Source organism: Papio anubis, chromosome 5 (genome assembly GCF_008728515.1).
Source record: "Papio anubis isolate 15944 chromosome 5, Panubis1.0, whole genome shotgun sequence".
In the NCBI taxonomy this organism is placed as follows: domain Eukaryota; kingdom Metazoa; phylum Chordata; class Mammalia; order Primates; family Cercopithecidae; genus Papio; species Papio anubis.
This window is the reverse complement of record NC_044980.1, coordinates 169272295-169294881: the sequence shown is the minus strand read 5'-3', so window position 1 is coordinate 169294881 and position 22587 is coordinate 169272295. Positions and strand designations below refer to the sequence as shown.

The window sequence follows — 22587 nt, the reverse complement described above, 5'->3', positions numbered from 1 at the left end:
CATGTCGGTTGTCACAGGGTGAGCCTGAACCCTAGGATGAGTCACAACCTGGGACCAGATGGATTTTCTCCACACGGGGACAACGATGACCCCCAGCAATTCCAGGTGTATGCAGCACCGATTCAGCAAGGCTCAAAATTCCAGGAGAGTGGGAGAGGCAGGTGGCTTTGGTTCTGTGCTCCATCCCTGACTTCCCCCCCCCCCAGAACAAATCAGTGACCTGGGTCACTGCCCACCCTAGAGCTGGCACTGGGATCCATCCCACCCCACCACATGGGCTGGGGTGGGGAGGTGGTCTCCCAAGGAAAATAGAGGTGCCGTAGTCAGAAAAGGGTGCGCAGTGCTGGGCTTGCCATAACACTGCTGTCCACAGCAAGGGCATTTGGTGTATTTTTCATCCCTACATCTTCCTTACAGCTCTGAGAGCTAAGCATTGTATATGATGATATCGAGGCTAAGAGAAACTTCAACCAAGGCTACACAGCTAGTAACTGGCAAAGCTAGGACTGAACCCACATCAACTGCCTCCGTACCTGTTTTGAGCTCCTCTGCATTAGCAAGTGCTTTGTTTTGTTGTCTGGAAATTTTCATTATAAAAATGTTTTTATCAACAAGTCCCTATGGAACAAGAGTGGTTGCAGAGCATGGCAGAGGACCTAGATTGTAAAGAGGCTCCGATGTCCACATAGCAGGCACTGCCAGAATTCCGACCACATCCCCTTGGGTGCTCTTATCATTTTTGTGCCCACCAGCAGGACTCCCAGCAGCAGTACTGCATCTTTGTCAGAGAGATGCTGTCAGGCTGCTGGGACCCACTTTGCCCACATTCATTGTGGGCCAGGAGTGCCTGGGAATTAACACACAGCCCATGCAACACATTCCAGGGATGGTCCTTAACCAACATCTGCTGGTGTTGGGATATAAATACCCCACCTCCCTTGCCCTCAGCCAGGAGAATTCCAAAATGTGTATTTACCCTATTTTCCAAGAGTTCGCTGCAGGATTAGGCTTCACTCACTCACTGTGGTAGCCGACTTAATAATAACCTCATACTGGCTGCCTTCCCTTCCTGGGTCACCTTCCCACTCCCCTGCTGGTGTCCTTGCACCTCACAAATAAACCACATGCCTTTGATCTTTATCTCCAGGTCTGGGAGCTGCCCTGGGGTTCTGGAGCCTATCCCTGCCTTCCACCTGAGCATCCAGGCCCAACCCTGGTCCTCTCTTTTGCTGACACCTTGCCCTTTCCCTCTGTACTGGGCACCTTCCATCAGAATTTAAATGCCTTCAAGTCTCCTTCATCTCAAAATCCCATCCCTCTGGAGAGACTGTCATTCCTCTTTTCTCTCTCAAAGCCCAGACTTTCTGAGGAAGTTGTCTACTTGCCCACCCCATTTCCTTACTCCCATTTCCTCATCAGCCTACCCCCGACCATGGCTGCCTTCCACCCCCCTACTCCACTGACTGCGTCTCATCAACTTTCAAAGTCCAGAGGACACCTTTCAGGCCATATCTTGTCTTCTTGATGTGGTTGACCCTGCCTGCTTTCTGGAACACTCTCTCCCTTGGCTTCTGAGATATAACACTCTCCTGGGCTGCTTCTGGCTTCTCAGATCACTGCTTCTCATTCTTTGCTGCAGCCTCCTTTTCCCAGCCAGTCCCTTCATGTTGGTGTGCCTCAGAGTTGGCCTAGGGCCCTTGTGTCTCCCTGCCTGGTGTGTACTATCCTCCCACGTGCCGACACCCCTCCCATGACCTCCAGCACCAACTGGAGGTGGATGGGCTCCCTTGTCTGACTTCAGCTTTGGCCACTACAGAACTCAGTTCTGGTCTCAAATATATCAGCACGGCCATCCTATAAGCCCCCTTTTCCCCCCAGAACTCGTAAGTTATCTGTCCTTCATCCACCTGGCTCCCCAAGGCAGAATCTCAGAGAGACAGCAGAGATCTCTCTCCCCTCCCACCCACATCCACCTCATGGTCAAGCCCTATTGATTTTAACCCCTAAATAGTTATCCAATCTGACCCCTCCTCTCCATCCCCTACAAATGCTGCCGTGGTTCAGGCATCGTCATCGCTCACCTGAACACCTGCCACAGCCTCTTCACTCCTGCCTAGTCCCTGCTCCTGTCCACCCTCGTCCTGTCCCAGGGGGACCTTTTTCGATCACAGGTTGGTTCTTGCCACTTTTCGCATCTGTGAACTTCTCCAAGCCTTAATTTCATTTGTGTCATGGAGCCAGTAATGTTTACTTTGAAGGGCTGTAGGGAGAAAAAAATGAAATGATGAATGTGGAATAAGGGTTTGTAAGCTCTGAAGCGAAATGGCCTTGTGGGCAGTGAATGAGCAATTTTCAGGACCGGAAATGTGAGGAAGCAGCCCCGGTGTGGTGCTGTCCGTGGTTCTGAAATCGGTCCGACACGCTGAGGTTTTCTCCTTCCCTGGCGTGCTGCCTGGAGACGCCAGTCCCACGGATTTTCTTCATTTACCACTTATAATTTTTATATATATATATATAAAGGATCACGGTGACTTAGGGTTCACTAAGAGAGGGGAGTAAAACATAAGAATAAAACGTGAGGTTTCAGGAGTTAGACTGCATGGGTTTGTAATCCTAGCCCCACTACTAACTAGATGTGTGACTGCAAACAAGTTACTTATCTGCTTCTGTTTTCTTACCTGAAAAATGGAGATATAATACATTAATATTAACTTGCTTCTAAACGATTGGAAATTGAAATTAGATAAAACCTGTAAACAGAATCTTAGCGCCGTGTCTGGTCCTACATAAGCATCATTGCCAATAGTTGTTACCGTTAATTAATAGATGGTGGTGGCTTCATAGTACCGGTGCGAGAGGGTTTTGTCACATCTAGGGCAATTACGGAATTATTTTTTCTCCTCTGGGAAGTCAAGGGGAAGGGAACTCCTTCTCTGCAGGAAAATGTGGAGGGGGTGGGCAGCGAGTCTCCGTGTCCTTGGTGATTCAGATACCACTGGAAGTCCCTGAACACCTACTTTGCCCTTCCAAGACCACCACGAGGTGCTTAATGTTAGTTCTGTTTTACAGATCGGGAACCTGAGGTGCAGAGAGGTGAAATAATTTGCCCGAGGGTACCCAGGGGGAGGGGGCGGGCCCCCCGACTGGGAGGCCGCAGCCAGGGACTGGAAGACGCCTCTGCCGCACCACTACCTCCAGGCGTCCCCGCCATTCGCTGGAGCGTGGGCAGCGGCGAGACAAAGGGCCGGGGGCGGGGAAGAGGAGGCCGGAAGTGCGACCAGGGGTGTAGGGGGCGGAGGCGGGAAATTTCCTCGCTGGCGGAACCAGGAGATCGCGCCGACCTGGGTCCCCATCCAGGCGACGCGAGTCCTCGGCAGGCGACTGCCCCTCTCTGAGCCCCAATTCCCTCCTTGGTCAAGCCAGGCGAGGGCATTCGAGGGGCTGGACTGAGATCTGCGAGACGGCGCGCCCCGCCCTCAGCAAGCGCGCAGCAAAGGGGCAGCCTCTCCGGCCCTCAGTCTCCCTGTCTGTGAAGTGGGAACCCGCCTGAGGACGGCGCGGAACCCAGGAGCCCAGGGGCCGCAGTTAGGGTTGGCCAGCGAGGGGCGCCCCTCCCTCGCTCCCTCGGGCCGCGGTTTCCCCGCGGTCACCGCCCCCTCGCGGTTCCGAGGCGGCCGGGCAGCCAGTGCGCATGCCCGGGGCGGGGCGCTGGGCGGGAGCGCAGAGCCGGCGCGGGGGACGGCGGCGCGGAGTCTGCGGGTCCTCCCGCCAGCCCGGCCGGAGGCAGCCGAGGCCGCTCGGGCGGCGGCGGCGGCGGCGGGAGCCGGAGCGCAGCGCGCCCAGGAGCCGGAGCAGCCGCACTGCCTGGTAAGCGCCGCGCCCACACCCGCTGTCTTTCCCGGCGGGCGGCGGCAGCCCCTTCATCCTCTGGCTGCCGCCCCGGAGCCGCTGTCCAGGGTCCTCGAAGCCCCGCGGCGGCGGGGCTCAGACATCGCGCGCGGCATGAGCCCGGGTGTGTGCGCGCGGCAGGGGGCGGTGGGGGTCTTGTTTCCAGGCTCCTTGCCGGGGCGGGTGGGGCGGGGCGGGGCGGGGGCGGGTCCCGCAGCCCCGGGCCGAACATCCGAGGGGCCCGGCGGGCCAGGCTGCCCTGGCTGCGGGGTCGGCCCCGCGCCCGGCCTCGCCGCCGCCCGCTGGCTTTGTTCGGCACGGCCGCGCGGGAGGGGGGCGCTTCCCGCCACTGGGGGGAGGGCGTCCTCCCGCGTTGATTCATCTTCCCCGGAGCGAGCTCAACGATCCACTGGCTCCACTCGCACTACTGAGCACACTGGCCGTCACACACCCATTGTGGCACACACTCCGGGGCGCGATCACACACTCACCACCGCGTTCACGCACGGGCGCCTCATTTCCTCCAGTGAGGCCACAGGTCTACACACACACACACAATGGCTGTTGGTCATTCCATTAGACTCATACACACAGCCACCTGTCACCCAGGGTACTGGGTGGGAGCCTTGCGTACACACCCAGGCACAGCTACGCACTCAAACCAGCCATCGCGGATCACAGCATGGTCCACTCAACAATACTCCCCGATCACAACACACTCGGGGCCACCCTGCCCTGGCCTACTCACCCCTGCTCATGGTGTCCCTTGCGTACCCGGAGACCCTGGAGTAGACTGCCACCCTTGTGCACACACTCCCTGTTACACACACACTCCTTAGCGTGCTGCCCACTCCCACCTACACTGTCCCACGTTTGCACGTCCATGAACGTCCTTTCTTGCCCTCCTATGTATGTATGTATGTATGGTCTGAGGACCGTTTCTGGAAGAAGGTCTGGCTAACACCTTTAGATTCCTTCTGCCCCGACATCCCAGAGCAGGAGACTTTGCTGCTCTGAGGGCACTAGGAGAGAAGGGGACAAGGGGCAGCAGACTGAGATTCTCAGACGTACACGACTGCCGAAGCCCCTCAAGCCTTTGTTGGTCTTGTCAGCATAGGAAGAGGTATTTGCAGGTGCTTGGCAGCTCTGGCCCTGTTTATGGGTGTAAGGATGGCTCCATGCTGGAAAGAAATCCTAGAGGGAAAGGAATGGCTGGCCAGGTCTCTGTGGCCTGAATGGGCAGTCATAGGGGCTGCTGCTCTCCCTGGGAGCAGGACACAGGCACCTGTGCAACACCCAGATAAGCTCTCCCAAGAGTGAGATGCCCACAGGGTCCAAGTAGCCCCCATGAGGCACAAACACACAGGCCATTCTGCACATGCAGAGTGGACATACGCAAAACAAGCTCTTCTTGAGCTGAACACGGGAGCCAGGTCCTGGCCCCAGAGTGGCCCAAGCTGGTACATATATCCACAAGCAGTCTGCTCACTCCTTTGCACAGCAGGTGAGCCCGCCCACATACCTAGCAGTCATTCCTACCTTCTGCCTCAGTCGGGCCACACTCAGCCTGTTTGTGCCCAAGTGTGCAGGCTCATCTGCTCATAGGGTGTGCACATTCCCACAGGTGGGGGAATGTATGCAGGGGCATGGGGAGCTCCTGCTTCTTCTACTGCGTGCTCCTTGGCACTGTTACTTGGGAGAAGCCTTGGCCTGACCTCAAAAACCAGAAAGGGAGTTTTAAGAACCAAGTGTCAGGCCAGGTGCAGTGGCTCATACCTGTAATCCCAATACTTTGAGAAGCCCAGGCAGGAGGATTGCTTGAGGCCAGGAATTTGAGACAAGCTTGGGCAACATACCAAGACCCCCATCTCTACAAAAACATAAACATTAGCTGGGTGTGATGGCGCATGCCTATAGCTCCTTAGGAGGCTGGTGAGGGAAGACTGCTTGAGCTGAGGAGTTGGAGGCTACAGTGAGGTATGATTGTGTCACTACTCTCCAGCCTGGGCAACAGAGTGAGACCCTGTCTCAAAACAAAACAAAACAAAAACAGAGCCAAGTGTCAGTGTCCACAACCTTAGAAAGAACCCAGGCTTTGTGCTTGGGCACAATTGGCTTTGAACCACAGCCTTCCTCCCTCCCACCACAGCTGTGTGCCCTTGGTCAAGTCTTCTCCCTCTGACTTCAGTGGCCTCATCTGTGAAATGGGATGATAACACCACCCTCATGAGATTGTTGTGGGATCCAGATGATAAAAAGAGACTGAGACTGGGTGCAGTGGCTCACGCCTGTAATCCCAACACTTTAAGAGGCTGAGGTAGGTGGATCACTTGAGGCCAGGAGTTCAAGACCAGCCTGGCCAACATGGTGAAACCCTGTCTCTACAAAAAATACAAAAGTTAGCCTGGTGTGGTGGCACATGCCTATAATCCCAGCTACTCAGGAGGCTGAGGCAGGAGAATCACTTGAACCTGGGAAGGTGGAGATTGCAGTGAGCTGAGATCATGCCACTGCACTCCAGCCTAGGCAACAAAGCAAGACTTGGTCTAAAAAAAGGAAGTCAGTGAGCATGCTGGGCCCAGGTAATGGAGCTAGATTCTAATGGGATAGTCGCAGGGAGAGAATGTGGGGCCCCAGGCCTGGGCTACCTCTCGGAGAAGCAGCTCGAGGATCCTCAGGCCTCCCTAAGGTCTAGGAAGGGCCCAGCAGAACTGTGAGCAGTAGAGCCTCTAGGAATGGTCTTGGGGCATTTCTTAAACCCAGGGCTGGCCTATAGCTCTTCCAGATATAACTACCTCCCTTCCCCCATTTCACAGATTGGAAAACTGAGATCCATCGAGTAGAAAAACTTACTCGGAGTCATAGAGGATGTCAGTGACTAAGCTGGGGCTTGACCCCACATCTTTCTACCTCCCTGACCAGGCTCTCTGTCCCTACCCTGGACTTTATCCCATCTCAGAGGCTGGAAAATACAAGTTGGAGATGGGGAAGCCTAGGGACTTTCAAAAGGGGCACGTTATCAGCTGAGCCAAGCTTGCCTCTCAGAACCTGTTTCTTCCTCTGGAAAACAGGACTACAACACCTGCCTGGCAGGTGGGTGGGATTTTCACATAGTAAGGGCTTGATTTGTACAAGGTCACCTCCTGCCTTTCTTGGCATTGAGGTCCAGGGTCCAAACTCAGGTGGCTACAGGCCAGGAGGGTGACATACATGAAGGGCCGGCTGTGAGAAAAACGACAGTGCAAATTCCATGATTGATGGCAGCAGACAGTCAGCCTCAGTGTCTAGGACACCATGGGGAAGGGGGGCGGATTGTGGCTGATTGGGGAGTACACCCCCATCTAAGGAGGCTGTCCCTTCGGGGCTCCAGCTGAATGTTGCCAGGCAGGAAGCACGCTCAGATTGCCAAATTTTCGTTTTCCAAGAGAAGCTGGAAATCTTACTGTCAAATGAAATCTTCTAATGTTTAGAAGTTAATCAGTTAATTCCTTTTTAAAACTGATTTTAAAATGTGTTTAGCGCTGTGGGTCAAACAAGCATGTCTGAGGGTCAGGTTTTGCTGGTCTGTGTCTGCTGCAGGCCCTTTCCTCCCCTGCCCCCTCCTGGGAGCACAGCTGGGCTCTGACAGGCCGAGTAGATAAAAACAGGCCTTCCACAGACACAGACCAGCCCTAAAGTGAGCAGAGTCAGGCACACCCCTCATTTTCTTTAATTCTCATTATAGCCCTGGGGGAGCAGGAGGTGGGTTCTTCAGGGTCCCCTAGGAGGAGAAGGGCGTTGCTTGAAGTCACAGAGCTGATAAGCGGTGGGCTGGCCTGACTTTCTGCCCGGGCTTCACCCAGGAAGAGGAGCTTGTTGGCTGGGCTGGTGTGTGAGGACTCCAGGGTTGGGCTTCCAGGGCTGAAATGAAGGGTACTGAGGGCCCAGAGCACCCTTCCTATATCCTTTGCTGACTTCTTCCAGCGCCAGCTAAGCTTCCTGTACACCAGCCAGGCAGCTGTTGAATTCCTATTTTCCAGAGAAGGAAACAGGCAGGCATGGGAGGCAGATCCTGGCCCTCACTGGAACCTGGGCCCTTTCTCTCTCTCCCTGTCTCTCTGTTTTAAAGACAGTTTCTTGTTCTGTTACCCAGGCTGATCATAGCTCACTGCAGCCTCAAACTCCTGCACTCAAGAGATCCTCCTGCCTCAGCCTCCGGTACAGGCAGGACTATAAGTACATGCCACCACACCTGGCTAATTTCTTTTTTTTTTTTTTAATTTAAATTTTTTGTAGAGATGGGATCTTGCTATGTTGCCCATGCGGGTCTGGAACTCCTGGCCTCAAGCAATCATCCCACCTTGGCTTCCCAAAGCACTGGGATTACAGCCGTGGTACTCAGCCCCAGGGCCCTTTCCCTTGACCATCTTCCCAGTCACCCTGGTGTATAACGTCCTTTTCCATAGCCCAAGGGCCAGATGGATCAGAGGTTGCAAGCTGGCGACCTAGGGGTCAAAGTTGGCTCATGAAAGTGTTTTGGCCGGGCGTGGTGGCCCATGCCTGTAATCGCAGTACTTTGGGAGGCCAAGGCAGCCAGGTCACTTGAGGCCAGAAGTTCAAGACCACCCTGGCCAACATGGGGAAACTCCGTCTCTAATAAAAATTTTTAAAATTAGCTGGGTGTGGTGGTGTGTGCCTGTAGCCCCAGCTACTCAGGAGGCTGAGGCACGAGAATTGCTTGAACCTGGGAGGCAGAGGTTGCAGTGAACTGAGATTGTACCACTGCACTCCAGCCTGGGCGACAGAGTGAGACTTGGTCTCAAAAAAAAAAAGTGTTTTGTTTAGCCTGTATGATATTTTTAAAATGAGCCAATATTTAAAATACAGATATCCAGGCCTGAATTACAGGCTCATGCCTGTAATCCCAGCACTTTGGGAGGCCAAGACAGGCAAATCACCTGAGGTTGGGAGTTCGAGACCAGCCTGACCAACATGGAGAAACCCCGTCTCTACTAAAAATACAAAATTAGCTGGTCATGGTGGCGCATGCCTGTAATCCCAGCTACTCAGGAGGCTGAGGCAGGAGAATCACTTGAACCTGGGAGGTGGAGGTTGCAATGACCCAAGATAGCATCGTTGCACTCCAGCCCTCCAGCCTGGACAACAAGAGCAAAACTCTGTCTCAATAAATAAATAAATAAATAAATAAATAAATAAATAATAAATTAATAAAAATACAGATATCCAGATTTATGACTTAGCTTAAAAAAAAATTTAGGAAACCTGGAGGCACAGAGGCCACATTCACTTCCCTGCTTAAATACTTCCAAGGGGCAGGACACACTGGCTCACTAGGTGCTAGGTATAATCCTATTCTAGAGACGGGATCTTGCTATGTTGCCCATGCTGGTCTGGAACTCCTGGCCTAAAGTGGTCAAGGTATAATCCTATTACTTTGGGAGGCTGAGGTGGGAGGATCGCTTTGAGCCTAGGAGTTTGGCTCTTAGACCAGCCTGGGCAACATGGCGAAACCTCATCTCTACAAAAAATACAAAAATTAACCTGGCATGGTGGCATACACCTGTAGTCCCAGCTACTTGGGAGGCTGAGGTGGAAGGATCATTTGAGCCAGTAGGTCAAGGCTGCAGTGAGCCGAGATCGAGCCACTGCACTCCAGCCTAGGCAACAGAGTGAGACATTGTCTCAAAGAAAAAGAAAATACTTCCGGGGTTTCCGGTTCCCTTAGGCTAACCCCCCTCCTCCACCACGCCTCCTGATCGGCTGCCTCCTCTTCCGCTGCCACCCCCTTTCCAACTCTACTCCGGCTCTTCATGGCTGGCTCAGATGGTAACCGCCTCAGAGGGGCTTTTCTTGACCACATGTCTAAACCAGCTGCCCACTCCTTTGTCTTCACAGCATCCATTATTTGAAATAATATGATTTATTTGCTACTTGTTTATTACCCTCCTCCCAATCTTTCTGCATCTATAAGGCAGGGACCCCACATTTCTTATTCACTGCTGTATCCCTAGTCCCAAGAGTAATGCCTAGATCATTGCCTGTGTGCTCAGTAAATGCTGAGTTAATGGAATAATTCCTAATTGGCCACAATTGGCAGGAATTGAGTGCAGTTGCCCCTTTAGAAGGGGCCAGTGCCCTCTAGTTTGCCACAGTCCCCACCACTCCCTCTTGTCTCCCTCAGTCTAAGGATATCAGGAGTCTTTCATTATCTCCCTTGCTCAATTGTTTTCCTTACAGGAGAAAACAAATATTTATCTGTGCCCATATCACTATCAAAAGGCCAAAGATGAAGATGGACTCAATTCATGCCACTCAAATCTGATGCCTGCCTCACCCCTGCAGGCTGGTGACCATCCAGTGATCCCAAGAATTCCACCAGACCTCTCCCGTGCTTCTGGCCTGCTTCCTACTGCCTCCTGGATGTCACCCTCCATAAGCCCATGGGAACTCCAGTTCCACTTCCGAAACCCAGTGCCCCATCGTCCTCTGCAAAACTGTTCCTCTTCCTGTGTCCTCCTCTTAGTGATGGTCCCCCTCCCCCACCTCATAAGCCAGAGCCTGGGGGACCCAGTAGTGCACAGCATCGACTGCGTCCCCATCCAGAGACCTGAGGTCTGGCTAGGGACCCAGAGGTGTAAATGGCTAGATGCAGAGTGACATGAGCCTGTTAAAGGAGGAGCAAGAGGCTGCAGGAATCCCCAGGAAGCTGGTAGCCAAACAAGACCCACTAGAGAAGGAGGCGTTTTACTGGAGACCTGAAGGTGTAATAAGAGACAGCCAGGCCAGAAGGGAGGGAGAGATTCCTCCAGAAGAGGGTGTATAGAAGCTGAGATCGTGGGGGAGAGACAGCGTGTGTGTGTGTGTGTGTGTGTGTGTGTGTGTGTACATGTTTTAGGGGTGGGAGGGGGTAATGAAAGATAAATCCCAGCACTTGAGTAGAAACATAGGGGCTTAGGAGCATATTAAAGAGTTGGACTTTACCCCAAATGTAAGAGGGAGTCATTAAAGATTTCTCTATAAGAAAAAAGAAAGGACTAGGCACACACATAACCACAATTTAAACATCACAAAGGGGCACACAAAGAAAAGTTTCTCGCACCCTCAGATCCCTGCTCTTCCTTCTGGGAGACAGTCACTGTCAAAGTTTTATAGGATTCCATCCAGAAATTCTCTCTTTATAAATAAACCCATCCATGTGGGTCCTTTTCCTTGGCTACACGCGTGGGATCCTAGTAGCCATGCTGTCCCCTGGTTTTTTCAATTAATTTATCTTGGGTGCTTTCCCTCATTACCCCACACCTTCTAGTAGCTGCCCGGTGCCCCGTGCGGTTGTCCCACAGTTCACAGAACCTGCTTCCCAGTATTGTTCTTATCACTAGCCATGCCCTTGGGTACCCCAGGACCATCTTCAGGACCCCAGGTCTATCTTTAGGACCATGCCTAGAGGTGGGCTTGGTGGCTCAAATGCTATGTGTGTTGTAAACTTTGATAGAAATTGATAAATGTCCTTCCAAAAAGATTACAACCAATTTACATTTCCGGCAAGAAGGAGGAGGGTTTTGAGCCAGGGAGGGCACGGTTGGCTCTGCATCTTAGGTCATTCAGTCATTCATGGAGCAAATCCGTATGGGGATCTTCCTTGCTTACTGCATGTGTGCGAGGTCTCAACTCTGGGATATATCAGATAGCACAGCGAAGTCCCCACCTCCCGGAGCTGGCATTTTAATGACAGCAACACACCACAAGCAATAAACGAATGTATGTGATATGTCAGATGGTGACAGGTACTATGGAGGAAAACTGAGCAGAAGAAGAGGGTGGAGAATGCCAGCCAGAGCTGGGGAGGAGGCGGTTTTACATTGCATGGGTCAGGGAAAACCTTGGGGAGCCGACCATGCAGATGTTTGGAGAGAAATCTCTCCATGCAGAAGCAGCAGGCAGCGCCAAGGCATGGAGGCAGGCGTGTTCAAGGCTCAGCGAAGCACCCAGCGTGGCTGAAGCAGCGGGAGGGAGAGGGAGAGCAGCAGCAGAAAGGGCAGAGGAGGTGATGGATCCTGAAGGTGCAGGGACTTCTGAGCCATTCTAAGGAGTTTACTTTTACTTGGCGTGCCATGGGGAGACACTGCCTGGTTCCAAGCAGAGCGGGGACATGATTTGTCTCGGGTTTTACTAAGATCCCTCTGGCTGCTGTGTTGAGAATAAGCTATGGGGCAAAGGAAAACGTAGGGATAATCCAGGTGAGAGATGGTGGGGGGTTCACCGAGGGCAGTGGCCAGGTGCTGGATATATTCTGAAGTTAACTCCATTATGTTTTGCTGATAGATGTGGGGTGTGAAAGTCAAGGGTGATTTGGGATTTGGGCCTGAACATTAAAGCGATGGTTTTGGAGCAGGTTTGGAGGGATCAGGAGCTCTACTCCCTTTGGCTACTGAATGTGTAATGGAACGGGGTTGCTTGTAGGTCCAGCTGCCTGCTGGACCCTCTTCTTCGATATCCTCCAGGCACCACAAACTCAGCTTGTCCAAAAATGGATCTCCCCCTTTCCTACATCTCCTGCCCAGCACCATCACCCACCAGCCCTCACCCTAGCCAGTACCCTGCAGACCACGCCTGCTGTTACCAATACAGCCTATTGGTACCTGTCAGTTTTCCTTTGGATTTCTCAATTCGGCCTTTAACTACCATCTCCAGGACCTCTGCTGTGCTGTCTCTCATCGAGATTCCTGCAACTGCCCAGGGCCTGTTGCAGGGAAAGGGCTAGGTGAATGAATGAAGGATTAAATGGATGAAAGATTAAATGAATGATTTACCAGCTTCCTAATCGGTCTTGGCCAACCCCTGTCCTCCTTCAGCCCAGCCTCCATACCATCCCAGGAGAACCTTTGAAAACACACATATCTGACTATGTCCCTTCCTTGACTATAAACCATTCACAGCTCTCCAGGGCCTACATAGACATAAACTGGTGGCCTACAGGCAAGTCTTGTTTGGCCCACCTAGTGTTTGGGGTTTTTTTAAAAAACCTTGAATTAATTAGAATATTTTACATCAAAGTCTGGATTTTCCACTTAAGCAACTAGAAGAATTGGTACTACCAGGTTGCCTTTTTCCAGGATAGCACTTGGCTGATGCAGTAGTGGTTCTCCCTTTATTTATTTTTGTTTTTATTTGTTTATTTTTGAGATGGAGTCTTGCTCTGTTGCCCACTCTGGAGTGCAGTGGCACGATCTTGGCTCACTGCAACCTCTGCCTCTCGGGTTCAAGCAATTCTCCTGCCTCGGCCTCCCGAGTAGCTGGGATTACAGGCGTTCACCACCACACATGGCTAAGTTTTTTGTATTTTTAGTAGAGACGGGGTTACACCACGTTGGCCAGGCGGGTCTTGAACTCCTGACCTCTAGTGGTCCATCAGCCTTGGCCTCCCACAGTGCTGGGATTACAGGCGTGAGCCACCGCACCCGGCCATTGCTTTAGACAGAGCATGTGCTCTCTAATTTGCCATAGTCCCCACCACTCCCTTTTGTCTTATACCTAACCCACTTCCCTCACTTAAATTACCTACCTGACCCCTGGACATCAGAGTTTGCAGCCCCTGGCCTAGAGGACAAAAGCATAACTTCTGGATAGTGTGTTGCATGGGGTGGGGTTGAACAGGGAGGGGCGATGGTAAGCAAAGTTGCAAAGTTAGGCTGTGGGTGGGGCGCAGTGGCTCACGCCTGCAATCCCAGCCTTTGGGAGGCCGAGGTGGGTGGATCACCTGAGGTTGGGAGTTCGAGATCAGCCTGACCAACAAAATACAAAATTAGCTGGGCGTGGTGGCACATGCCTGTAGTCCCAGCTACTTGGGATGCTGAGGCAGGAGAATCGCTTGAACCCAGGAGGCGGGGGTTGCAGTGAGCTGAGATGGCACCATTGCACTCCAGCCTGGGCAACAAGAGCAAAACTCTGTTTTAAAAAAAAGAAAGAAAGAAAGAAAAAGAAAGTTAGGCTGTGACCAAATTGTGAAGGGCCTTGAATGTCATTTTAAGATGTCTTTATACAGAGGGCCACTGGGAGCAGTGAAGCAGGGGAGTCACATGCTTGGGTTTGTGTTTTTAATCCAGGTCCTCTGACAGGTGGGGACCTGACGGGACACAGCACTCAGTGAGGAAGGGGAAAAGGAAGAGGCTCCTCCCCCACTGAGCTTTGGGAAGTCTGAGTCAGCTCTCTCTCTGTTTCAGAACCAGACAGCAGCCTTGGGTGCAGGCGTGGTCCTGAGGGCAGATGGGCACTGCTGAAGACCCGACCTGGCTCCAGCTGCTTCAAAAGGACTCCAGCCCCCCAGGACCCCGACCCACAGCCTTCTTCTGCCCACAGGATGGGAGCCTGGGGGCTGGCAGCCCGGCCATGAGGGATTACTGCCCCTCCCAGCAAAAGGCAAGCCCTGCACCCCCCAGGTACACCCCTAACCAAAGTCCAGGCATGGAGTCTAGACACAGAAGCCCCAGTGGGGCTGGGGAAGGGGCCTCCTGCTCTGATGGCCCCAGAGGGAGCCTAGCCTGCCCCTCCCCAACCTGCTTCTCTCCCCAGGAGGCACCCTCCGAGGAGACATTGGAGGCACATGGAGCCTCCATCTCAGGGACACCAGAAACCACCATGTCTGGGAAGCCACAGCCTGTGTCCTCCGTGAAAACTGAGCCCAAATCCTCAGATGACAGAATTCCTATGTTCTTGGAGAAGATGGATTCCAAGTCCTCAAAGCGGGCCGATTCCACTTCCACAGGAAAGGAGGATCCTGGGTCCTCGCAGAAGGCAGATCCTATGTTTACAGGAAAAGCAGAGCCTCAAATCTTAGGAAAGGAGGATCCTGTGGCTCCTGGAAGGATGGATCCCATGACTCTAAGAAAGCAAGATCTTGGATCCCTGGGAAAAGTAGATTCTTTGTGCTCCAGCAAGATGGATACAGTGTCACCGAGAAAGGAGGATCCTGGGTCTTTGAGAAAGATGGATCCTGTGTCCTCAGACAAAGTGGACCCTGTATTCCCAAGAAAGGAGGAGCCCAGGTATTCAGGAAAAGAGCATCCCGTGTCCTCAGAAAAGGTGGCTCCTACATCTGCAGAAAAGGTAGATCTTGTGTTGTCAGGAAAGAGAGATCCTGGGCCCTTGGGAAAGGCGGATCCTGTGTCCTTGGAAAGCATGGATTCTGTGTCCACAGGAAAGACAGAGCCTGGACTCCTGGGCAAGCTGACTCCAGGCTCATCCAGCAAGAATGGGCCTGTATCCTCTGGGACGGGGGCTCCTAGGTCCTCGGGAAGGCTGGATCCCACATGCTTGGGGATGGCAGATCCCGTATCTGTGGGAAATGGAGAAACTGTGCCCACCACAAAAGAGGACTCCCGGCTCCTGGGAAAGATGGACGCTGCCTCCTCAGGAGAGGGGCGTCCTGTGTCTGGCCACACGGATACCACGGCTTCAGCAAAGACAGATCTCACGTCTTTGAAAAATGTGGATCCCGTGTCTTCAGGCAAGGTGGATCCAGTTTCTCTGGGAAAGATGGACCCCATGTGCTCAGGAAAGCCAGAGCTCTTGTCTCCTGGACAGGCAGAACGTGTGTCTGTAGGAAAGGCGGGAACTGTATCCTCAGGAAAAGAGGACCCGGTGTCCTCCAGAGAGGACCCCGTATCTGTGGAAAGTAGAAAGACATCATCTGAAACAGTGAATCCTGAGTCCTTGGGAAAGACAAACCCTGTGTCTTCAGGTCCAGGTGATACCAGGTCCTTGGGGACAGCAGGTCCCCCATCTGCAGTAAAGGCTGAGCTAGCGACTGGCGGAAAAGGAGATCCCCTGTCTTCGGAGAAGGCAGGTCTGGCGGCCTCTGGAAAGGCGGCTCCCACAGCCTCAGGGAAGGCCAAGCCCCTGGCGGTAGGCAAGGAGGACCCTGTGAGCAGGGGAAAGGCAGACGCTGCCCCCTCTGGACAAGGGGACTCTGCGTCTAGAGGTAAAGTGGTCTCAACTCCAGGAAAAGCAGTCCCGGTGCCCTCGGGGAAGGTGGATCCCGTGCCCCTGGGAAAAGCAGAGGCTATCCCAGAGGGAAAGGTGGGTTCTCTGCCTCTAGAGAAGGGGAATCCTGTTAACACCACAAAGGCGGATCCCAAGGCCTCAGGGAAAGCAGAGGCGCAGTCTGGCGGCAAAGCAGAAACGAAGCTCCCTGGGCAAGAGGGCGCCACAGCACCAGGAGAAGCAGGGGCTGTGTCTTTGAAAAAGGAGACACTGCAGGCCTCAGAGAAGGTGGATCCTGGATCCTGCAGAAAAGCAGAGTCCATCTCCCTTGCTTCAGGGAAGGGAGAGCCCGTGTCCCTGGGGAAGGCCGACTCTGCACCTTCCAGAAAAATAGAGTCCCCATCCTTGGGGAAGGTGGCCTCCCTGACTCTGGAGAAGACCAAGCCGCCCTCCTCCTCCAGGCAGTTAGACGGCAAAGCCCTCGGCTCAGCCCGGTCTCCCGAGGGTGCCAGGGGCAGTGAAGGCCGCGTGGAGCCGAAGCCCGAGCCCGTGTCCAGCACCGAGGCCTCCAGCCTCGGCCAGAAAGACCTGGAAGCCACTGGGGCCGAGAGAAGCCCCCGCCCAGAGGCCGCAGCGCCCCCACCGGGACCGCGGACTCGCGACAACTTTACCAAGGCGCCATCGTGGGAGGCGAGCGCCCTGCCGCCGCCACGCGAGGACGCGGGCACTCAGGCAGGCGCGCAGGCCTGCGTCTCAGTGGCCGTGAGCCCCATGTCTCCGCAGGACGGCGCTGGGGGCCCGGCCTTCAGCTTCCAGGCGGCGCCTCCCGCGCCCAGCCCCGCACCCAGACCGCCCTCGCGCCGAGATGCGAGCCTGCAGGTGTCGCTGGGCGCCGCCGAGACGCGCTCCGTGGCCACTGGGCCCATGACACCGCAAGCTGCCGTGCCGCCCGCCTTCCCCGAAGTGCGGGTGCGGCCGGGCTCAGCGCTGGCGGCCGCCGTGGCGCCCCCGGAGCCGTCTGAGCCCGTGCGAGACGTGAGCTGGGACGAGAAGGGCATGACGTGGGAGGTATACGGCGCCGCCATGGAGGTGGAGGTGCTGGGCATGGCCATCCAGAAGCATCTGGAGCGACAGATCGAGGAGCACGGCCGCCAAGGGGCGCCCGCGCCGCCGCCCGCTGCCCATGCGGGCCCCGGCCGTTCGGGCTCGGTGCGCGCCGCGCCGCCCGATGGAGCCGCCAAGCGTCCGCCCGGCCTCTTCCGCGCGCTGCTGCAGAGTGTGCGCCGGCCGCGGTGCTGCTCGCGAGCGGGACCCACGGCCGAGTGATCTGTCCCCATTTTGTACGCCCGAGTTTCCGACCTTCTCAGGCTCCCTTCTTGATCATAGGCCCCTAGAAGGGGTCCCCTCTGCGTGCCACAGGCCTCCGAGGGGATGTGCAGCCTCTAGGGCTGTTGCGTCCCCATCTTTATAGCCCCTCCCATCACAAACACAGAAGAACCCCTTCTACCAAGCTCCCTTATGGCCACGAGCCCACGAACCCGGCCAGCCCTGACGCCCCACTGTTCCCTCACAGCCCTCAGCTCTACTCCCGGTCACACTGGGCGACCACGGGGACCTGCTCAGCACCCCCACCTCCCACCCCCTGAGAGCTGGGGCAGGCTCCTGGGATGTCCAGACTGGTGCGTTGTGGTCTCCGGTGGGGCCAGATCCCCAGAACAGGGAGAGACTGCATGCACGTCTGAGTGGCAGAAGCTTCAAGTGGGTGAGGATCGGTGTGTAAGACCCCTGAGTGGGCACGGCTCTGAATGTGAGGCCCCGGGCGGCATGTTAGGTAGAACAAGTGTGAGCATCTCCACTCTGGCTGACCCCGTGGCCGGGGCGTCTCTTGCATGCTGTTGGTGGTCCTTCCCCAGTTCCTATCTCCCACCCGCCTGGTTCCAGCCCCATGCCCTCTCCCACTGAGTCACAGGTTTGAGATTCCCAGAGAGGCCAAAGACAGCTGCAGGAAGTACCCTGGGGGCTCAGCTGAGAGAGAGAGAGAGAGTCACAGAAAGGCCAGAGGGTCTCAGGAAGGTCTGGAGGTCACAGCTGGGCTCACAGAAGCTCTTGGGCCCTGGCATCCTGGGTGACAGCTGTTCTTAGGTATTGGGGACAGGACAGAGAGCTCATTCTATAACCACGGTTGTCTTTTAAAGGCCACCCTCTCCAGCCCCTTGTCACCCCGTGCTGTGAGCCCCACAAGTCCCCTGTGACCACTCAGTGCCCCATCCCCACCCCTCCAGCCGCAGTTTTTGGCTACAAACTGTCACAGCATACATTGGTAATAAAATGTTTCCCCAACCCCTGTCTGCCGTGATTGGCCAAAAGCAGGAGGCAGGGCAGTGTCATATATTTTCATCTCCAGTGAGACAGGTGCAGTTAGGGTGTGGTGGGGCCTCTTCGAGGCGGGCCAGAAGAGTGGGGGCCTCTGTCACAGGTCTGTGGTGTCCAGGCCAGCGTTGGTGTAGGACGGCCCCTCCAGCTGTCCGCTCGCACCTGCCTGCTGTCTTGACAGGACCACACTCAGGGGCTCTGGATCTGGCTCTGGTGGTGTGTGCGGTGGCCTGTACTCCTGCATGGAGAGGGAGAGGAGGTGTGAAGGGCAAGGTAAGGTGGGGCAAGCGCCCCAGGCCCTAGGGGAGTGCCTGGGCTTCAAGCTCAGGACCAATGGTTCCTTGGCAGGGGTCCCACCCTGCCCCTCCTGGGGCCTGTGGTCCAGGCTGTGTCCCACAGGTGGCCCTTGCTAATGGTGATGCAGATCAGGTGAGGGGGAGGGTGTGGCCTGGGGGGTCCACTCTGGCCTTTCCCCTGCCCACCAACACTGCGGCACTCTGCTATTCAGCCCAGTTCTGGATAATGCTAGGCCCTGTGCCCTGTGCCAAGGAGCCAGCCCAGTGCAGTTCCTGCCCCCTGCACCCCACGGCAGGCACCGTGTGGGTCAAGGTCCATCCATTACCTCAACCACCCACTGAAAACCTCTGAGGGAGGGAACATGTCCTCTCTTCACAGATGTGGAAACTGAGGCTTAGAGAGCTCTACTGGTGAAGGGGGGCAGACCACTGGTCTTGCTGGTTCAAAAGCGTGTCCATGGTGTGACACTGCCCTGGTTGAATTTGACGTCTCTTTTTGCTGCCCTCAGAGGGCAGCCCACAGGCTGGTCCCACCTGCAGTTCATCATGGCACACACTCATCTCCCCTGGCCTTCCTCTTCCACCTTCCCATGCAACATGCTGTGTGTGCGCACACACACCCCCTCCTGTGCAACAGCCAGGTCCCCAAGCTCAGCTGCTCTGCTACAGAGACACCCACAGGGCCAGAGCCCCAGCCACCACTGCCCTCCCCAGGGCACTCCAAGGGCTTTTTCCAGACTGGGGCTCTTCAGGTCCCTAGTAAACAGTGGAACATCTGAGGGGCCCCAGAGGGCTAAGTATTCTGCCTGGGTTCCTCAGAGCCCTCAAGACAGACCCTGAGTGGAGAGCTGCAGGCTCAGTGCCACCCACGATAACATGACCTGGTGCCAAAGACCAAAGACCCGGGTTCTGGTCTGCTCCTGTCCTGCATGCTGTCCCACTTTGAGCAAGTCAGCACCCCTCTCTGGATGTCCATTTCCTTGCTGGTTATTTGGGGAGGTTAGAGTGATAATCTCTGCAGCCACTCACACCCGCCGCACAGACGTGTGTGGAGCTTAGACAAGTCAGGGGACCAAGAGATTCCTGGGAAAAGGATCCACCTGCGCCACCCCAGCCATGGGAGATCAGGGGGCAGACAGCTCCCAAGAAGGCCCCATGCCTCGTGGGCCTGCCCAGAGACCCACAGGACTCACTCACTCACTGCTGCAGGAGAGACGGCGGAGCCTTGGGCAGCTTCGCAGAAATATAGCAACCCCCTGCCCTCCTAGGACAAAATCTGAGCAGTCTTCTGGCTTTGAAGACTTTCAGTGACTTGTCCCCCTCCCTCTCCAGACCCTTCTCCTAGTTCTCTGCCCCTTCCCAGTCCACAGATCCAGCCGCACCTCAGGGGGTCCTTAACTCCACTCCCTCGGGCTTGGAGCAGCATCAGCCTCTGCCACAGGCCATGCACTCCAGCAGACAAGACTGTTCCTTTGTCTCAGTTCCCCAGACATGTTCATTAGAGTTTTGGCCACTAACCATCTCCTAGCATCTACCCAGAGGCCTCCAGCGCTGCCCGGCTGCCTGCGTTACCACCCACACAACGGTACCTGGGGCCTCTCCAGAGGCTTCTGTGCCAGATTCCCTGCACCGTGTTATACCTGGGCCCCTGTGCAACATTCTACCATTTTAAAGACCAAGAGAGGCTTTGGTTGACCAAATCTTTCCATGTAAGGAGTCCTCAGGGAAAACAAATTCTGAACCATGAAGTCAGGCTGGGAGCCCCTAGCAGGCAGGGACCTGGCCAAGGCCAGAACCCAGACTGGGGAAAAATGTGGGTGAATCCTGCGCAACACCACACACAGAACCTCAGACTATCACAGCTCCAATGGGCCTTAGAGCGTCTCCTCCAGAGGTGGCTTTCAAAGTGGGAAGGAGAGAGGGCAGTTCCTTCTGCTTCCAGAGAGCCACCCCTCCATGTGCAGGACCCACCCCGCACTTAGCCCGCTGACCTGCTCTTGCGGTGTCCACCCTGCCTGCACCTTAGCACCCCCCTGAGCAGCTTTTACAACAGGTCCACACCCAGGCTCCACGTGGGCCATCAGAATCAGAACTCTTGGTCTTTAAAATACTAGAATGTTGCACCCATGGACCTGGGTGTGACCTGGGCATCAGTATTCTTCGAGAGCTCCTCAGGTGCTTTTACGTAGCAGACCAGTCTATGAACACTTGATCTCATCCAACCAACTCACCTGTTTAACAGATGGCGGTACTGTTTGTTTATTTGAACCTGTCTTCTCTCCTTTGCTAGACTATGCTCGTTCACCTCTGGATCTCTTTCCCCACCCCCAGCTGGCTTTCCTGTAACGGCCATAAAGGGCTGGAGGCAGATTGGTGAGCGTTTGTTTGTGCCAAGTGGTTCTTATGCCTGCCCTTATTTAATCCTCACAATGGCCCTGCATGGTTGATGTTCCCAACCCCATTTACAGGTGAAAACACTGAGACGCAGAGGCAAGAAGTCAACCTCTCAGGGTCACACAGTGAACCAGTGGAGGAGCAGGAATTGGACCCCATTCCAAAGCCGCAAGGCTTCCTGGGGCCTGGTGCAGAGAAGCAGAACTGCCCATGTCAGTAGCAGGTCCCTTGAACTCTGTCCTGAACCCCTCCACAGGAGAACCCAAGTTGGAATCTCTAGGCACCAATTCATCCCCCATCTTGCCTTGATTTCCTCACTGTTCTTGTCCACATCCACAGAGTTGTCGTCCAGGGAGTTGATGCTGTAAGAGAGGTGATGGAGCGCAGGTGTTGGCAGGCCCAGTCCTCCCTTGCTGTGCCCAAGAACCACCACCTCCATCATCACCATCACCACCACAACTACCACCATCATCACCACCACCAGTGTCATCACAACTACCATCATCACTACCATCACCACCATCACCTCAACACCATCATCATTGTCATTATCACCATCATCACCACCATCACTACCATCACCATCACCACCACCATCACAGTAACTAACACCACTACCATCACTACCACCATCACCATTGTCATCACCATCACCCACCACCACTACCATCACCACCATCACCACCACCTCAACACCAACACCATCACCACCACCATCATCACCACCATCACCATCACTACCATCACCATCACCACCACCACAGTAACTACCACCACTACCATCACCACCACCATCACCACCGCCACCACCACCCCCCCCCCCCCCCCACCACCCCCCCCTCACCACCATCACCACCACCACCACAACTACTACCACTACCATGACCACCACCATCACCATTGTCATCACCATCATCACCACCACCACCATCACTGCCACCAACACCATCCTCATCACCATCATCACCACCACCATCATCATCACCATCACCATCACTACCTGTACCACCACCACCACCTAGCCTGGCTGTGAGGGGCACTGCTCACCTGACATGGTCCAAGTCATTGGAGGAAGAGAGGTACTCCAAGCCCAGGTCTTTGTTGGAGAGGTTCAGCATGGGATTGGCTCTGGAGAGAAAGCCTAGTTAAGTGGCCTGGCCCTCAGCCACCCCACCAGGCCTCTTACCTACCCTTTGACCCCTGCTCACCGCTCATTGTTGTACATGTTAGTCCCTGGGATGGCGGGGGCTGAGGGCATCACCCCTGCTGCTGTCTTCCTGGCCTCCTTGGCAGCCTTCATAGCTCGAAGCTTCCGGTTGTAGCTGTGGGGAACCGGAAGAGGGGTCACACTGTTGCTGCACACCTATTGTGTCCCCAGTGGAGGCCCTGAGTGTGTTGCTTCACAAGATCCTGGGAGGTGAATGTTAGCTCTATTTTACAGAGAGTAGAAGTAAGAGCCAGAGAAAGCAAGTGATGTGCTGAAGGTCACATAGCCAGTGACAAGGCTTGAAGTCACACCTAGATAAGGTTGCTGACTCTATACATATTGGAAAAAGCAGCAACATCTATTAAATGCATAGTGTGTGCCAGACGTCTTGCTGGGTGTGAGATGCATGTTACTTCCTTGAGTGCACTGAGGAATCTAGTGTCGTGCCCA

The 22587-nt window shown here is 54.8% G+C and overlaps 2 protein-coding genes across 3 annotated transcripts in view; one reads left to right on the top strand and one right to left on the bottom strand.

Moving 5' to 3' along the window:
- The first annotated feature begins 3714 nt into the window (after positions 1–3714).
- GPRIN1 (G protein regulated inducer of neurite outgrowth 1) lies at positions 3715–18207 on the top strand. Of its 2 annotated transcripts, XM_009209613.3 has the most exons (3): positions 3777–3867; positions 14109–14304; positions 14458–18207. In XM_009209613.3, the coding sequence occupies exons 2-3, from the start codon at positions 14152–14154 to the stop codon at positions 17191–17193; spliced, it is 2889 nt and encodes a 962-aa protein (XP_009207877.2). In that variant the 5' UTR covers positions 3777–3867; positions 14109–14151; the 3' UTR covers positions 17194–18207. The 2 variants fall into 2 exon arrangements, with proteins under 2 accessions (XP_003900617.2, XP_009207877.2); XM_003900568.3 differs by having other exon boundaries at positions 3715–3867; positions 14109–18207.
- Positions 18183–22587, bottom strand: part of CDHR2 (cadherin related family member 2) — a 46661-nt gene continuing 42256 nt past the window's right edge. The window contains 4 exon segments of the mRNA XM_003900563.5: positions 18183–18478; positions 21235–21292; positions 21978–22058; positions 22139–22252. Of these exon segments, the coding sequence (XP_003900612.2) occupies positions 18338–18478; positions 21235–21292; positions 21978–22058; positions 22139–22252 (394 nt within the window). The 3' untranslated portion in view covers positions 18183–18337.

What these genes read in the sequence shown, in the direction of transcription:
- GPRIN1 (XM_003900568.3), top strand. Translation starts at nt 14,152, where the DNA reads ATGGGCACTGCTGAAGACCCGACCTGGCTCCAGCTGCTTCAAAAGGAC.